We start from the raw sequence: 15,718 nt of genomic DNA on the forward strand, positions 1-15,718 counted from the left end.
ATTTCATTTGAAAGATAATTGAATTTCCTTCAAAATGAGCTTTGGTTTGAATTTTTTTGATGAAGGATGAGATAGTTATGACCAGTCAAAGTTCAGTTGACTTTTTAGGAGAAAACCCTAATTTTGAAACTTAGGGTTTTGTTGATTTTTGATCTTTCCTTGATGAATTATGATCATCCAATGATCAAATGATGATTCCTTTGACAAAATATGGAGGTTGACAAAAATTTTCATTTTTGACTGTCTGTTGCCTTTTTTGGTCAAATGGGTCGTCTGTTGACTGTTTGAGCTGCTGACTGTACGTTTGAGCGAATTGAAGTTTGAAAATTGGTATGGTGTTACTTTGAGATATATGGAGGTCCATGAAATCCATTTGAGGTCTCAAAAACTTGTTCTCCTGAAAAAAACAAGAAACTCTAGTTAGGGACTGTTTGTGTAGGAGACAGTTAAGCGTACCTGATTTTTGTGCAGTGCTGAGTCTCTGCTAATCATGTGATATTTGGAAGACTTCTAGGACAAAAATCTTGGAATTTTGAAATTCAAAATTTTGATTTGATTGAGGGTACAAAACACGGAGAATTGCACTGTCAGCGGTTTGACTGTCAACTGACTGTTTAGAGTGAAAATTCAACAGTCAAAGTTAATATTTTTGTTGTTTTTGTTTTGTTTTTTGTTTTGTTTTTGTTTAATGATGAAAATTTATTTACATGAGTGGTTAGTAAAACACAGACATAGTAAATAAATAATAAATACTGTATGCGAGCAAAATTACCAATAATGACCCTGAAAATCATTTAATGCACAGAAAAATAAATATTTAAGTGGCAGAAAACACACAAAATATTATCTGGATAATTAAGCAACAGTACGACAAATAGTACGACATTTAAAACTGACAGTACAAATATTACATACTACAATGAACAATACAACGAGTAAACGGTACATTAAGAAATAAGAGATACGGCAAACTTTAAGAATGACGATTAATAACCCATGCTACAAACAGTAACATGTAGATGATTGGGAGTGTCAACATCCCAGGTCCACATTTTTCAGGGCTATGCAGACAGAAGAAAGACATGATTACCACCACGACGGTGATGATCATAAGAAAACACGTCTCTATCCGCTTCGCCATTTTTGCCGGGGGAAGAAGAGAGAATGAATATGAAGTGGAAAATTGAGAGATGAGTTAGAATTTGATGTGAGATTTTATGGAAAAAATGAGAGGTATTTATAGAATGAATAGAAGGATAGAGACGTTGGGGAATGAAGTGATTCCGTACAAAAGGTAAATTTGAGTGGAAGTGAGATTTGAAAGAAAGTGTATGATAGTGTTGGAAAAAAGAGAGATGTATAGAATAAAGTTAGGATTTGATTTTGAAAGAAGAGATTTGAAAAGAGATTTTGAAAATAATGGAATATAGTACAAAAATTAGTGGGAAACAAAAAATTAATAATAATTTACTTGTTACCAGTACAGTCTGAATCCCCGGACTATGCACCTGCAAAAGATTTAACTCTGTACCAATTGCGTCAGTACTATTTATCTGTAAATAAATATCAAATAAACAGCGTATGTGAAGTAATAAACAGTAATTGGCGTTTGCGTAAGAATAAATTCAACAGCGAGCCAAAATACCGTATAAGAAAAATTCTAAAAACCAAGTATTCATAAATCAGGATATAAAAATCCAAGATTATATGAAACTCTTAATTTTTAGATTGAAGTTTTCTTGAAAAAAGATGCGGGAAAATTTTGGGGTATAACACAAGTTCTGCAACATAGAGGTACAGAAGACCTATGGCAAGAGGGGTGAAGAAAATTGAAGCCATGGCCAAGATTTTCAAAGTTTTTATTATTAAAAAAACCAAAAGTTCAAAGACACTCAAGAGCTTGGTAGCTTAAGATTTCAGCACTCATATTGCTTATAAATGACATGAACACTTCAGCAACAAAGGACACACGAAATAATTCACAAAGAATAGCTCACAAACTTCACAAAACTAAAAAAATTACAAGAAAATTTAATTTTCGTGTTTGATTTTGCAGCTAGTTTCAAAGCAAACCAAGTCCATAAATCATCTCCTGCGACTTGTTTGAGTAAGTTTGGATCAATAGCCAAGTTCAGAAGGACCTGAAACTCGAGTTCTACCACTCTCCGGTTTGGTAAATTTTCATTGAATTCAAACTCTTCATTTATACATTGTTATCATGTCTAGTGATTATGGTTGAGTTTATAATGATCATTAGGTCAGGTTTGAACCCTAGCATGAGAGCTCTAACGTCCAGAACATAGGTTGCCATTGCTAACCACGTGTTCAAGTTCTTCTTCGAATCTCATGAACCAGGAACTTTCAGGCCACAAAACCATCACCAATGGAATCGCAGCCCTCGAATTAGGGGGGTAAGGTTCCTTTTGAACGTTTAATGCCCTTGTTTTTGCAGGTGGAAGGTTGAGGTCGCCGGAGAAGACGGCCGGAGGGTTGACTCCGGCGTCGCTGACTTCCTTGACTAGGTCAAGGCTTGCGTGGCGGAGGGAAGAGATCTGATTGGCTCTGGTTTAAATCCTGGTCCCACGTGAAATGTTTTTAAACTGACAGATCCAGTGTTCTTAATCCCACACACCTAGGATGCGCCCTATCATTTGAAGCCCTCAGATCTCATTAATTCAAGATCCAGCGCACCTGATCACACCTTCCATACCATAGACTCTCCAGTCTACCACACTTGATCTAAATTTAATATATTTTCTATTTTTATTTAATTTTCTTTTGCAAAATTATTTAAAAATAGTTTAAAAAATCAGAAAAATATGCAAAAAATATTTTTAGGGTGATAAAATATTGTCTTAATTTTTGACACAAAAATATTTTATTTTTCTTAATAATTAAAATATTTTGTTTAATTAATTAGATAATATTATATATTTATCTTTTAATTATTCCTAACCTATCAAAAAAATCAGAAAAAAATATTTTCTTTTTATTAAATTAAGTTTATATATTATAAACTAATTTTGCACATATTTAGAATATTTTTCTCTTTAAGTTTAATTTATGTGTATAATTATTTGTATAATTACATGTTAATTAACGTAATAATCTTAAAAACAATTTTAAAAATCACAAAAAAAATTAATTTTATTTTAAAATTAATTAACAAACAAATTGGACATATTTTAGACTTAACTTTTTAGGTTTAAATTTTATTTCTAATTGTTAACCTTTTAATTAAATTAATTATGCATTAATTTTAATTAAAATCAACCATCCAAAAATATTTTCCCTTTATCTTATTGCAATTTAAATTCATAGATAAGTGTATAGGTTGTCAAATTCATGTAAATAGCATAGTTTACATTTCTCGCACAATCGATGTAATAGCGTAGATTTACTTTCCGCATTTTACATTCCCGCATTTTAATTTCTGCACATATAAAACTGCATGTATGTCAAGAATAAAAATTGAAGCGCTAGATCACTAATCTCAAAGATAATATATCCGAAAACAAAAGACAATCACACTTGCACCTCTTAGGGTAATCCCTCTGTTACTCTTTTCAAAATCAAAACTTACTATTTCAAATACAATTCAAATTTCTTCTGTATCCAGTCAAGGAAAGTTTTCTAAAGAAATAGAACCTTATAAACTTAGGGTATACTTCCTAATTGCTTGCTCAATCAAAAACAACAAAAGTTCTCACATATCACTGTTTTTCCAAAACAAAAAGACAACACTTTGTATATATCCAAACAAGGATCATTACGAAGTTAAAAATCTTTTCTTAAACATCAAAACATCTTTAGAAAGATAAATACTTTGTATACATCCGCACAAGGATCATTACAAAGTTAACTCTTTACAAAATATTTAAAACCACATACAAGCATTTCAAAGCAAGACAAACGATTCAAACAAGTGAGCTAAGCAATTAAGAGCCCATGGATAACCATGGATACAAAGGGTGCTAACACCTTCCCTTTGTATAACCTACCCCCGAACCCAAAATTTCTTTAAGGTCTTTTTCTGTTTCTTTTATAAACCTTTCCTTAATTGGATAAAATAAAAGTCGGTGGCGAGTCTCTGATTTTCACAACTCAAAAATAAAAGAAAAGTCAGTTCGCATCCCACAAAAAACCGAGGATAACAGAACTGGCGACTCTGCTGGGGATTTCAAAAAACAAAATGTTTTAAAAGGGGTTACCTTAGAGTTTAGATCACTTCGATGTTTTTAATTGTTTGTCTTGTTTGCTCTATTTTTCAAAGGTTTGTTTGGGTATTTACTTGTGTGAAAGATTCTAACCCGAATCTCGAGATACCTTAAGTATGTGACAATAGACCAAGGAAACCATACGGCATGTACCGATATGGTTGATCTGGTAGTCACCGTTAGTGCGACACTTTGGTCTGTACTGATATCCCTTGAAAACGATCAAGGAGTATGTTAGGCTTCCGAAATGTCATCAAGCACTAATTTGCCTTAGAACCTTTAGTTGAACTTGACTTGTGGCCTATTAAGTGATTGGCTTTGAAATTGATCGAAGTTAGTTATCCTCGAGGAATGTTTTGATCGGCCGTTCGAGTGCCGTATTGAGATGTTGTCTCCAAGGATCGTAGAACCCGAATACCATTCTAAGACAGGTTTAAACCAACTCAACTTTAGTGGGGAGGGTATCACCTATGAACCTCGTACAAGCCTTTAAACCTAAGGCTATTGTGTGATTTGTTTGTGTTTTCCACATGTTTGACATCATGACATCATAAACATCATAAACATATCATTTTCTCACTAATCATTTCGAGGATCGAAGAGTTTACCTTTGTTCTGTTGTTGCAGGTAATGGCTCCCGCTACCAGAGATTATATCCGGATCAAAATCGCAATAGTACCATCTGAACTAAAGGACTTAATATCAGAATTTCCCAGAAATGCTCAATTCACCGAGAGGCACGGTCACCTACTCCATTTGGTTACCTCAAAATTTGAAGAAGACATGATACGGGTCCTGTTCCAATTCTTTGATCCCGAACATCATTGCTTTACATTTCCTGATTACCAGCTAGTACCCATCTTGGAGGAATTCTCTGAACTAATTGGGCTACCTGTTCGAGATCAATTACCTTTCACTGGTTTAGAAAAGATCCCAAAGCCTGAAATCATTGCTGCTGCCTTACATTTACGAAAGTCAGAAATCGAGTCTAATTGGGAAACAAAGAGTAGAGTCAAGGGTTTGCTTGCTAAGTTCTTAATGGGAAAGGCTCGATCACTATTAAAAGATAGGAGTTACCAAGCTTTTGAAGAAGTTGCGGCTCTTTTGATTTATGGGTTGGTTTTATTCCCTAATCCCGACCAATTCATAAGTGTGCACGCTATCAACATTTTCTTAACCCGCAATCCAGTACATACTTTGCTGGGAGACATTCTACATTCTCTACACACTCGTACCATGAAAAAGCGAGGAACTCTTATGTGTTGTGTACCACTACTGGCTAGATGGTTTACATCACACCTTCCCCGATCAGTGTTGAGAAACGAGCAAAGGATGCAATGGTCTCGCAGGGTTATGTCTTTGTCTCATTCAGATATCCGGTGGAACAACTTCTTCCAAGAAGACATCACTCTTATTGACCATTGTGGGGAGTACCCTAATGTGCCACTCCTTGGCATTAGGGGAGGCATCACCTACAATCCTTCTTTAGCTTTGCGCCAATTTGGATATGCACGAAGAAATGGTCCTCACGACATGATCATCCACGGCATTGTAGTGATAAAGGTCACATTAGGCCTCTTTGCCATGTTAGGAATATCAAAGTTCCTAATGGTACCATGGCTTGAATACCTAAATGCTCATTAAATAACCTCAAGGAACCACTAGTTGGGTACCTAAATTACCTATTTGATTGTTATAGGAATGCCTTGCCTCCGTGAAAAGGGTGTGGTTCCTAAATACATGATGTTTAAGACACATGACGGGAGACACTTTGATGTTCATCAAATTTGATCACAAAGAAAGCGCTCACGTCACATATGGGGACAACACACGAGGTAAAATTTTAGGAGAAAGTATTATGGGAAATTCCTCCGCAATAACCATTAAAGGTGTTTTGTTAAATGCTTAAACATAATTTACTTAGCGTTAGTCAATTATGTGACAAGGGGTAGTCTATTGTTTTCAATACCTTAAGTTACTTAATTGAACATAAGCCTTGTAAAAGTTTAGTGTTTAAAGATTCTAGGGTTGATAATATCTATTTGTTTGACTTGGATGATGTGTTTTTTAAATATGAAGTTTTAAACTATTTGAAATATGCAACTGTATGAGTATTATTCTATAAAATCACAATCCTAGTATTATTCCATTAAATTTGTGTTTAATGTCAGTTGTATGCTGACGAATGTATGAAATGATTCTAGATTTTGAATGACTAATAACTATAACTCTTGAAACTTGATTTAATTTAATTGTTCTATAAGTAATTCATTTAGAAATATTGATTTATTATTTTATGTTATAGGAATTAACAGTCAAAAACCTCTTGTAATTAGGAATTCACCTCAAACATTAGGGGATTATAATTAAAAGAAGTTCATCGTGATACTAGAAGAATAATTTCAAGGAATATATGTAATTAACAAATAGTGAGAAATACATAATTTGAAAAAGTAATATTAACCCTACCAAGAAGGCCACGATAAAGAGTAACAACCACAATTGATAAATTAAATTACACTTCATACATGACATTTAAGTTACTCAAAAATTTATTATCATTATTATGGTTATTATCATATTATTATTATTATTATTATTATTATTATTATTATTATTATTATTATAATTATTATTATTATTATTATTATTATTATTATTCCTAAATTCTATTATTCTTATAATTATTATTCATAAACATGTTATAAACATAAAATTTTAACTCTTGAAATTCTTTTCAACCAATGTATTCAGTTTGTTTAGAATTTTATATTTGACACATTTATTAGAACACACATATATTTTAGTTTAATCGAAAATCAACAGTTTTTGAAAGGCAATAAAATTGTCCTTTTCTTTATTTGGTATAAAAAAAAATTATTTTGACAGAAAATTCTTACACCAACACCTTATGCTACTCTTTACGAATATGGTGAATAGTAACATTCACAATTTTGCCTTTTCTTCATCTGTTTTTCTCTCTCTTCAAAAATAATTATGGTTCATGATGTGTAAAAATTTGATTAGTAACAACATATAATTTAGCCAATGTGTTTTGACATTAAAAACAAGGAAAGCAAAATTTGTTAAATGAGTGTTATAAAATTGATTAATATAGATTATAACTGGGTTATCGAATGTCAAGAAATTAAAAAATAAACTCTTACATAGTAAATTAACTATGGTTAGTGATATGTATAAGATTGATTAATACATATCATAATTTGGTTAATGAGTATTTAAATATAAAAACGTCTTAAGTAATAAAATATAGATTATAACTATGGTTCATGATGTGTAAAAATTTGATTAGTAACAATATATAATTTAGTCAATGTGTTTTGACATTAAAAACAAGGAAAGTAAAATTTGTTAATTGAGTGTTATAAAATTGATTAATATAAATTATAACTAGGTCATCAAGTGTCAAGAAATTAAAAAATAAACTCTTACATAGTAAATTAACTATGGTTAGTGATATGTATAAGATTGATTAATACATATCATAATTTGGTTAATGAGTATTTAAATATAAAAACGTCTTAAGTAATAAAATATAGATTATAACTATGGTTCATGATGTGTAAAAATTTGATTAGTAACAATATATAATTTAGTCAATGTGTTTTGACATTAAAAACAAGGAAAGCAAAATTGGTTAATTGAGTGTTATAAAATTGATTAATATAGATTATAACTGGGTTATCGAGTGTCAAGAAATTAAAAAATAAACTCTTACATAGTAAAATAACTACGGTTAGTGATATGTATAAGATTGATTAATACATATCATAATTTTGTTAATGAATATTTAAATATAAAAACGTCTTAAGTTATAAAATAAATCTGGTTAATAGAGTGTAAAGATTGGTCAAGATATTTTATAATTTAATATATATAAAAATGGTTACTATTATGTTTGTTATTCGTTAATGAAATAGAGAAGGTGGTTATCAACCTACATTTTGTAGTTAATGCAATGATGAAATTAGTTAATGGTACATTTTATATTTGTGTTACAAAATAATTTTGAAAAATAATTTTTTATATATATATATATATTTTATTTAGAAAATAATTTAAAAAAAATACAGTTCACCGTATAAATACGATAAACAATATTTTGATATTAAAATTCAAGAATAAAAACAAATAGAAATATATACAGTGCATATGGATGGTAAATCGAGAAATACTTTATTTAATAGAAATAGAAATATATATATATACATTTCTTCCATCTATTCCTTCTAAAAACACTCCACCATAGTGTTTTAAATTAATAAGTCAAATGATGTAATTGAATAGGGAGCAAGTTCAACATTCATGTCGTTGCTTGCATTTTCAAGTGAAGTTCTTTTGGGCACAATCTGTCCATATAAAAAATGAAACAAAATCATGTATTAGCAAAATATTTTTATATAATCAACGTTGATTAACCTTAAATTAAAATAGCTTATCAAATTAAAAATTTAAATTAAAACATAAAGAAATTCATTTCAAAAATCACAATATATACATATGACAAATTACATAATGTGTTAAGAAAAAATAAAGTGTACCTTTGTTGGTTCCAAGAAAGAATTTTCATCCATTTTATTCAAAGATGTAAGCATCACTTTTGATGAACCAGATCGTTGCACATTTGTTTTTAAATTATTTATTAAAATCTCTAAAATTTCAACTGAGTTTCCAAAATTTACTGCCTGCACAAGTCAATAGTTGCAAAGTTAACAAATCAATAATAAAATACTTTAAATTAGCATTTATTCTTGATAAAAATTTGTGTTATTTTACCTTGACTTTTAGATAATTCTTTCCATCTTGAGAATTATTATACTGAATCGCTGAGGCAACAATCGAGCTAGAAGAATTGTTGAGAGTTGAATTAAGAAAGGTTGCTCCATTAGAATCAATAAAAAATTGTTGGAGCCAATAACTTGGAGTTCCATAATTTTGATAAGAGTTGAATACAATTGCATCTGGTGTCCAACTGTTTCATATATAGAAAATAAATTAAATAAATCATCTATTTCCTTACATATATAAATGATAAATAAAACTAAATGATAAGAAATTAGAAAATTACTATTTGTCATTTGTGTTTACAAAGAGGGGTGCATAGGCAACCATGCTGACGACATCACTGTAGAAAATTGAAAAATGATTGAAATTTAGCTCAAAAAACACAAACTTGATTAATTAAATATCATGAAAAATGTTATATATAATAAAACCTAACCTATTTTTTTCAAGTCCAATAAGAAATGCAGCTTCAGCCACAACTGCATAAAGGCTTCCATTACCTGCATCTTCCCTCCAAACAGCATACTCACTAACATATGCCTATAAAATGCAATTATAAATCATGAGAAAATTTCTATATCAAGAAAATTTTAAATGTTTAATCATCCTTCTAAAAAAAATTTAATTCATTATTTTTAAAATAAATGAATAAATACATTTAATAATCAAACCTTTGGACCAGATCGTGGTGCTTTATCGAACTTTGTATATTGGGAAAACATGTCCTTAGAATTTGTATAAATCTAATAATTGAAAAAAGTATTAACAATAATAACATGTAAGTTACTCAACCTAAATTCAAATATAATAATTATTAAAAATAATTAAAAAATAAATTAATAATTAAATCAACAATATTATTACATGAAAATCGTAAAGATCCGCGGGATGATTTAATGGATATTGAGAACCATCACAATTTGAGATAATCTGAATATCAGGATATCTATGTTTTATAGCTTTATAGAACTCGAGGTAATTTCCTTGATAGTTATATTTACCACAATCTTCATTTCCAACTCCAACATATCTCAAATCAAATGGCTTTGGATGTCCCATGGAAGCTCTAAGAGAACCCCATTGTGATTTAGGGGAACCTATAGCAAACTCAATACCGTCTAGAGCTTCCTATTAATTAATGATAAATAAAGTATAAATAACAATAAATAAATCAATTAATTAAAATTACAAATACCATTTAGATAATAAAAAATAATATTAAGAAAATTATACTTGTACAAATGGTGAAATTGCAGACGTATTAATTTCATCATGATGACTAATACCATTATTAAACACCCATATTGGATATGCACCAAGATCCTCTGATAACTGTTTAATAAACAAAAAAATAATTAATATTTTTTTAATTTGAAAAGAAAATTATTTAATATTTAAAAAGAAAAATTACTTGAAGCCCTTCAAAATAACCAAATCCATCATCGGTCCAATACTTCCACATATCATTATAGTGGCCAGGTCTCTCTTCCCATGCTCCAACTGTATCTTTCCACCTAAATGCATTTTTTAGATAATTTCCTTCAACATAACAACCACCTGTGAAAACAAAATATATTATAATTTTGTCACTTAGTGAAATCTCAAAAAAAAAAAGAAGATCGATATGAATCAAAAATTTCCATTAAAGAAACTACTATTCGAAATGATTACAATTCAATAATATTGTATCATACCTGGGAATCTAAAAGTTTTTGGCTTTAAATCTGCCACCATTTGAAAAAGGTCATTTCGAAAACCATGACCCTGTGTCCAATAATGATTAATGAGATAAATTCTTATAAAAGAGAAATTTTTTTAAATAATCTAAAATGAGTAAATAAATAATATAAATATAATTTTATGCATAGTATACCTTATATGTATCTAAAGGCATGGCTGAGACCTGATCTAACCATAATACTCCTTTTTTGGTTGTTGTTATTTGTAGATTTGAATTGTGATTAGTACTTTTAGCTTCAAGAATTGTTTCCATTTTACTCCACTTTGTAACATTGACTCCAGAAGATCTGATATTCATTCATTAATAACTCAATAATTGATTTATTTTAGTTTGATAATAATAACTTAATGAACAAGATGTTGTTTCAAAAAATAAATTAAAGAAATAGAATTATATATAACCTTATTTTGGTTGACGCTAATTTGATACCATTATCAGATCCAACAAATGAAACTTGTAAATTAATTGGACCAAGTGATCTTACATAGAACACTACTTTATATTTCTTCCCTTCCTCAATATTCTATTTATATGAAACATTGAAAAAATATTATAAATACATTTAATTTTTTTTCATATGATAAATAAAATGTTGTGTTAATTGATACTCACCATTCCCCAAAAACCTGGATTGGAAATACCAACACCACCATGTGGACAAGATTTTCTATGACAAAGAACATCCATACGTAATGCAATTTTATTACGCTCAAAACAAGAAGAACGTTCTGTAGATACAATAATGGATGATTGATTTTCTCCAATAATTGTCCATGGATAAATATTTGAGGTCCCATTAATGGAACCTTCAGCTTCAAAACCTGAAACAATAATTTATAAAAGATATAAAATAGTGAAACAAATCTAACGGCTGAAACAAATATTAAAATGGAAACAAAATTAGTAACATAAATTTTTAAAGTTAATATATGAAATTTGTATCTTATTAGAAAAATAAACTCAAAGATAAATTGTTTCCAGTGACAATATATACACCTCTATTATTCACAAGTTCTGCCCACAATCCTCCAGCTCCTGCATGATTAATCTCCTGAAAAATATATATTACATCAATGTATTATAAGATAACAAAATAACAGTACTTTATATGTAATCTTCCTAGTTATTAAAACATAAGAAACCATAATTTACTTCAAAAAATGCTCCAAAAAATGTATCTGGAATAAGCTTTCCAGAACTAGCATCAATCACTAGTTTTGATGTGATTTGGCTAGCATTAACATCATAGTGGCATTTAGAAATGACAAGAAAAACACCTAAAGAGAAAATAAAAGAAGTGAAAGAACTTGAGAAAGACATTTTAAATTTATAATATATTTTGATTAATCATTTCACTCATATTTATAAAGGAAGAACAATCTATAAATTGAAGATGTTGATAAGGATAATGAGTTGTTAACAACATAATCTATAATTTGGATGTTTACTATTTTTAAATTAAATTGTTACAAATATTCCTAAATTTGATTTAGATTATAATTTTTAACCAGCATTACCTTGTTATGTACTGACGTGTAAAATGTTCTCACCATACCTCACAATGGATTATTGTGCAACTCTGTCAGTAAACAATATATATATATATATATATATATATATATATATATATATATATATATATATATATATTTAAAAAATTTATTGTATAAAAGATATCAACTTTATTTAAGGATAAACACTATTTAAATTTATAAAGTATACATGAAAAAGTATAAAGCATATACACATTTAGGCTAATAGTTAAACTAACGAAAGGAGAAATAACGTAAGTTTTCACGTTGTTTGGTTGTTTTTGGCATACTTGATAGCTAAGTGTTCAGTATAAGGTTCACTTTTTAGGGTTTTCAAGAACATTTCACTGTTTTCATGCAACAACCATTCTTACATAATTCTGTGAATTATTGCCACGAGATTTTTGTTGTTGAAAATGCAACTCTACAAGTGCAAATATCTATAAAGGGTTCAACAGGTTCAAAGCTATAAATCAAGCTAAAAGATAGCACAAGTAGTATACAAAAAGTCCAAGACAAACAAACCAAAGCAAAAGTTAAATACATAATCAGGGAGAGATATAAAAACTAACACTCTGAGAACTATGAGGATCACTAGAAGAGATAGACAGGAGCCTAGGAAATATAACCATCTGTAACTACATAGTGCAACCTAAGAGGGGGTGTACCGATAATGTCCAAGTAATACTAAAAATATCGACTCCACGAGGATTGTAATTTAATAAGAAAATTATGTGCGAAATTAGGTAATTAAAAAGAGGGGGTTTTCGTTAGAAAAATGGTTATAAACGGGTAATTAAAAAGAGGGGGTTTTCGTTATAATTGTCACATGATAGTTATCACTAAATAATATGGGTAAGATTATTATTGGGCAATTACTAGAAATACTATTATTTAGCATAATTGGGAAATTAACTAAATAAAGGAATTAGGGGTATCATGGACCTTTCACCTCTTAACTAAGTCAACTAAGGTTTATTAGTGTTGACATTTCTAATTGGGAAGAATACAAAATTCTTGTTTGTAGAGTAAAGAAGAGGAAAGCATGGAAGAGAGGGGAAAGGAATAAGGAAGCTCCACAAAGCTCTCATCAAGCTCTTGCATGCACCACAATCTGTCACAAGCTTGACCCTATCATCATCTTCTTGTTGTCTAGCTCCATCTTTATCTCTTTCAAGATGAGTCTCTAGTTAGAGACTTGGGGTTTTAATGGGGATTGCATGAATTGGGAAAAATGGGGTTTTGATGTGAGAAATTCATGATGCATGTTGTGATGATGTAGATATGCATGCTATTTCTACTATATAATGTGTATGTTTGATGTTTGTATGCTATTAGAACATGGGGTTTCTAGGCATTCTGCATGCAGGAAATCAATTCCCCCATATTGGAAATCGATTTCCTGAGTCTGAGTTGGAAAAAAAATGCAGAATTTGAAAATAGCGTAACTTGAGTTCCGTAACTCGGAATTAGGCACTATCAGAAGCATGGGAAAGCTCTTCTAATGCTCTATTATATAGTGAAGTAAGAGAATTGTTTTATGCCAATGATTTATGGTAAAAATTGATATTCTAACATGTATAATATGATATGGTTACCATTGAGTCTGAAGGAGAAAGATTTCCAACTTCGAAAATACATAACTTCCGACTCGTTTATACGTTTAACGCGAACCTTGTACCGTTGGATAGCTAATGAGATAGCCTATTTAGGAAAATTAACCCCGACGTTAATTTATCGTTTTGGACAGATTTAACGCACATTTAGACTAACTGTTGGAAATAAAACTTTGTGCTAATTTTGGTGAACCGGACGCCTCTTTAGACTTACATGCATTATAAATTGTGTTGAGAATGTATGATATCATGTGTGACCATGAATATATTAGATTGCATGAATATGTACAATTGTTGTAAAAATGCATTATGTGAAATGCTGTATTGTGATATTTGTGCATTAACGAGTACGCAATGAGAGTGATCTGGTGTATACTCATTGCATATGTCGTCATCGTTATATCCCCCTCCACTCAATGGGAGTGATCTGGTGTATACTCATTGGTGGGGAGGGATAGCTGGGCACATTCAGCGACTTCAATGGGAGTTATCTAGTGTATACTTATTAATCGGTGTGAGATATATGAATACTCAATGGGAGTGATCTGGTGTATACTCATCATGTTACCAGGTTAGTGTTGGTACATCGATGGGAGTGATCGGGTGTATACTTATCGTGTAATGTGTAAGAATTTCCTCCAGCGGGAAAACATCGGATGATGGTACGGTGATATTGTGATACCATGTCGATAAGATCACTTGTTTATTCACCCCTAGTGATGCCAGATAGGCAATATCATTAGGTCCTCGTCGGTGGGCTGGTACAATCATTGTGACGTGGTTGTACTAGCAACTGCATACTTGTGTGCTATTTGTGTGTTTTTTTTGATATCTCATGGGTTAGTCGTGGGACTTCCAATGATGATAATGCCCATGTTGTGTATTTGTACCCGACTGTGAGGCAAAACCCGATCCATGGCGGTTTCGTTGTTTGTATGTACCCTGTAGGACTGAGTGAACCCTTAAGATAGGGGGGCTCACTGAGATTTAGTAATCTCACCCAATTCCCATTTATCTTTTCAGGTGGTACGAGGCAGGATAAAGGCAAGGGTAAGATGGATTAGACTTGCGATGGTGTTTCCTGATGATGCTCCTTCTCGTTTTGTTTCTTTCAGTCATTCTATTTTGGATGATGTATTAGTACTACTTGGGATTTAATGCATCTTTTTGGCCATGATACATTCGACTTTGTACATGTAATACTACTCTCTTTGTGTTTCGCTGCTTATGTATGACTTTTATGTACCATTTAATACCATATGCATGTTATCCTAGGCAATGATATGTGTGAGGTGTTATAGTTGGTATCAGAGCAGGTCGATTCTCGGCTTTGCCAGGAAACATCATAAGTTAGTTTAATTCTGCCTCATATGTTTAATTTTCGGCATGATTCCTTATGTCTTACTTATGGCATTGAGCCTGATCAACTTAATTCCGTGTGTAGGATAAACAAGAAAATGGGAGATGGACGTAGAGGTCCCAGAAGGCCCAGGACTAGGAATGTAGAGCATGAAACCGAAGTTGGATATGCTAATGCACCCTGGTTCCAGGTGATGCAGCAAGTGCAACAACATAATCAAATGATGATGCAAATGATGTAGAACATGCAACTACAGCCAGCTGCTCCAATTCTTGTCCCGCAAGCCGTAATTGGGCCGTATTTTCGTGCTTTCTTCCAGACGAATCCTCCATAGTTCACAGGTGGTCTTGATCCAATGATATCCCATGATTGGTTGGCCAGCATGGAAATGAAATTTCAGGCCATCCATTGCACTGAAGAAGAAAAGGCGATCTTTGTCGCCTAGA

General features: G+C 31.0%; 1 protein-coding gene across 1 annotated transcript; it reads right to left on the bottom strand.

Annotated features, from left to right (window-relative positions):
• Positions 1 to 8,491: 8,491 nt before the first annotated feature.
• Positions 8,492 to 12,084, bottom strand: LOC131637983 (alpha-L-arabinofuranosidase 1-like). The gene is made up of 15 exons (XM_058908546.1): positions 11,917 to 12,084; positions 11,761 to 11,815; positions 11,377 to 11,585; positions 11,166 to 11,287; positions 10,897 to 11,050; positions 10,718 to 10,787; positions 10,435 to 10,580; positions 10,257 to 10,355; positions 9,888 to 10,151; positions 9,695 to 9,748; positions 9,460 to 9,563; positions 9,307 to 9,363; positions 9,015 to 9,210; positions 8,780 to 8,923; positions 8,492 to 8,587 (listed from the first exon to the last, which is right to left on the bottom strand). The coding sequence occupies exons 1-15, from the start codon at positions 12,082 to 12,084 to the stop codon at positions 8,492 to 8,494; spliced, it is 1,938 nt and encodes a 645-aa protein (XP_058764529.1).
• Positions 12,085 to 15,718: the final 3,634 nt, after the last annotated feature.

This window comes from Vicia villosa, unplaced genomic scaffold, assembly GCF_029867415.1.
Source record: "Vicia villosa cultivar HV-30 ecotype Madison, WI unplaced genomic scaffold, Vvil1.0 ctg.002131F_1_1, whole genome shotgun sequence".
Taxonomy (NCBI): domain Eukaryota; kingdom Viridiplantae; phylum Streptophyta; class Magnoliopsida; order Fabales; family Fabaceae; genus Vicia; species Vicia villosa.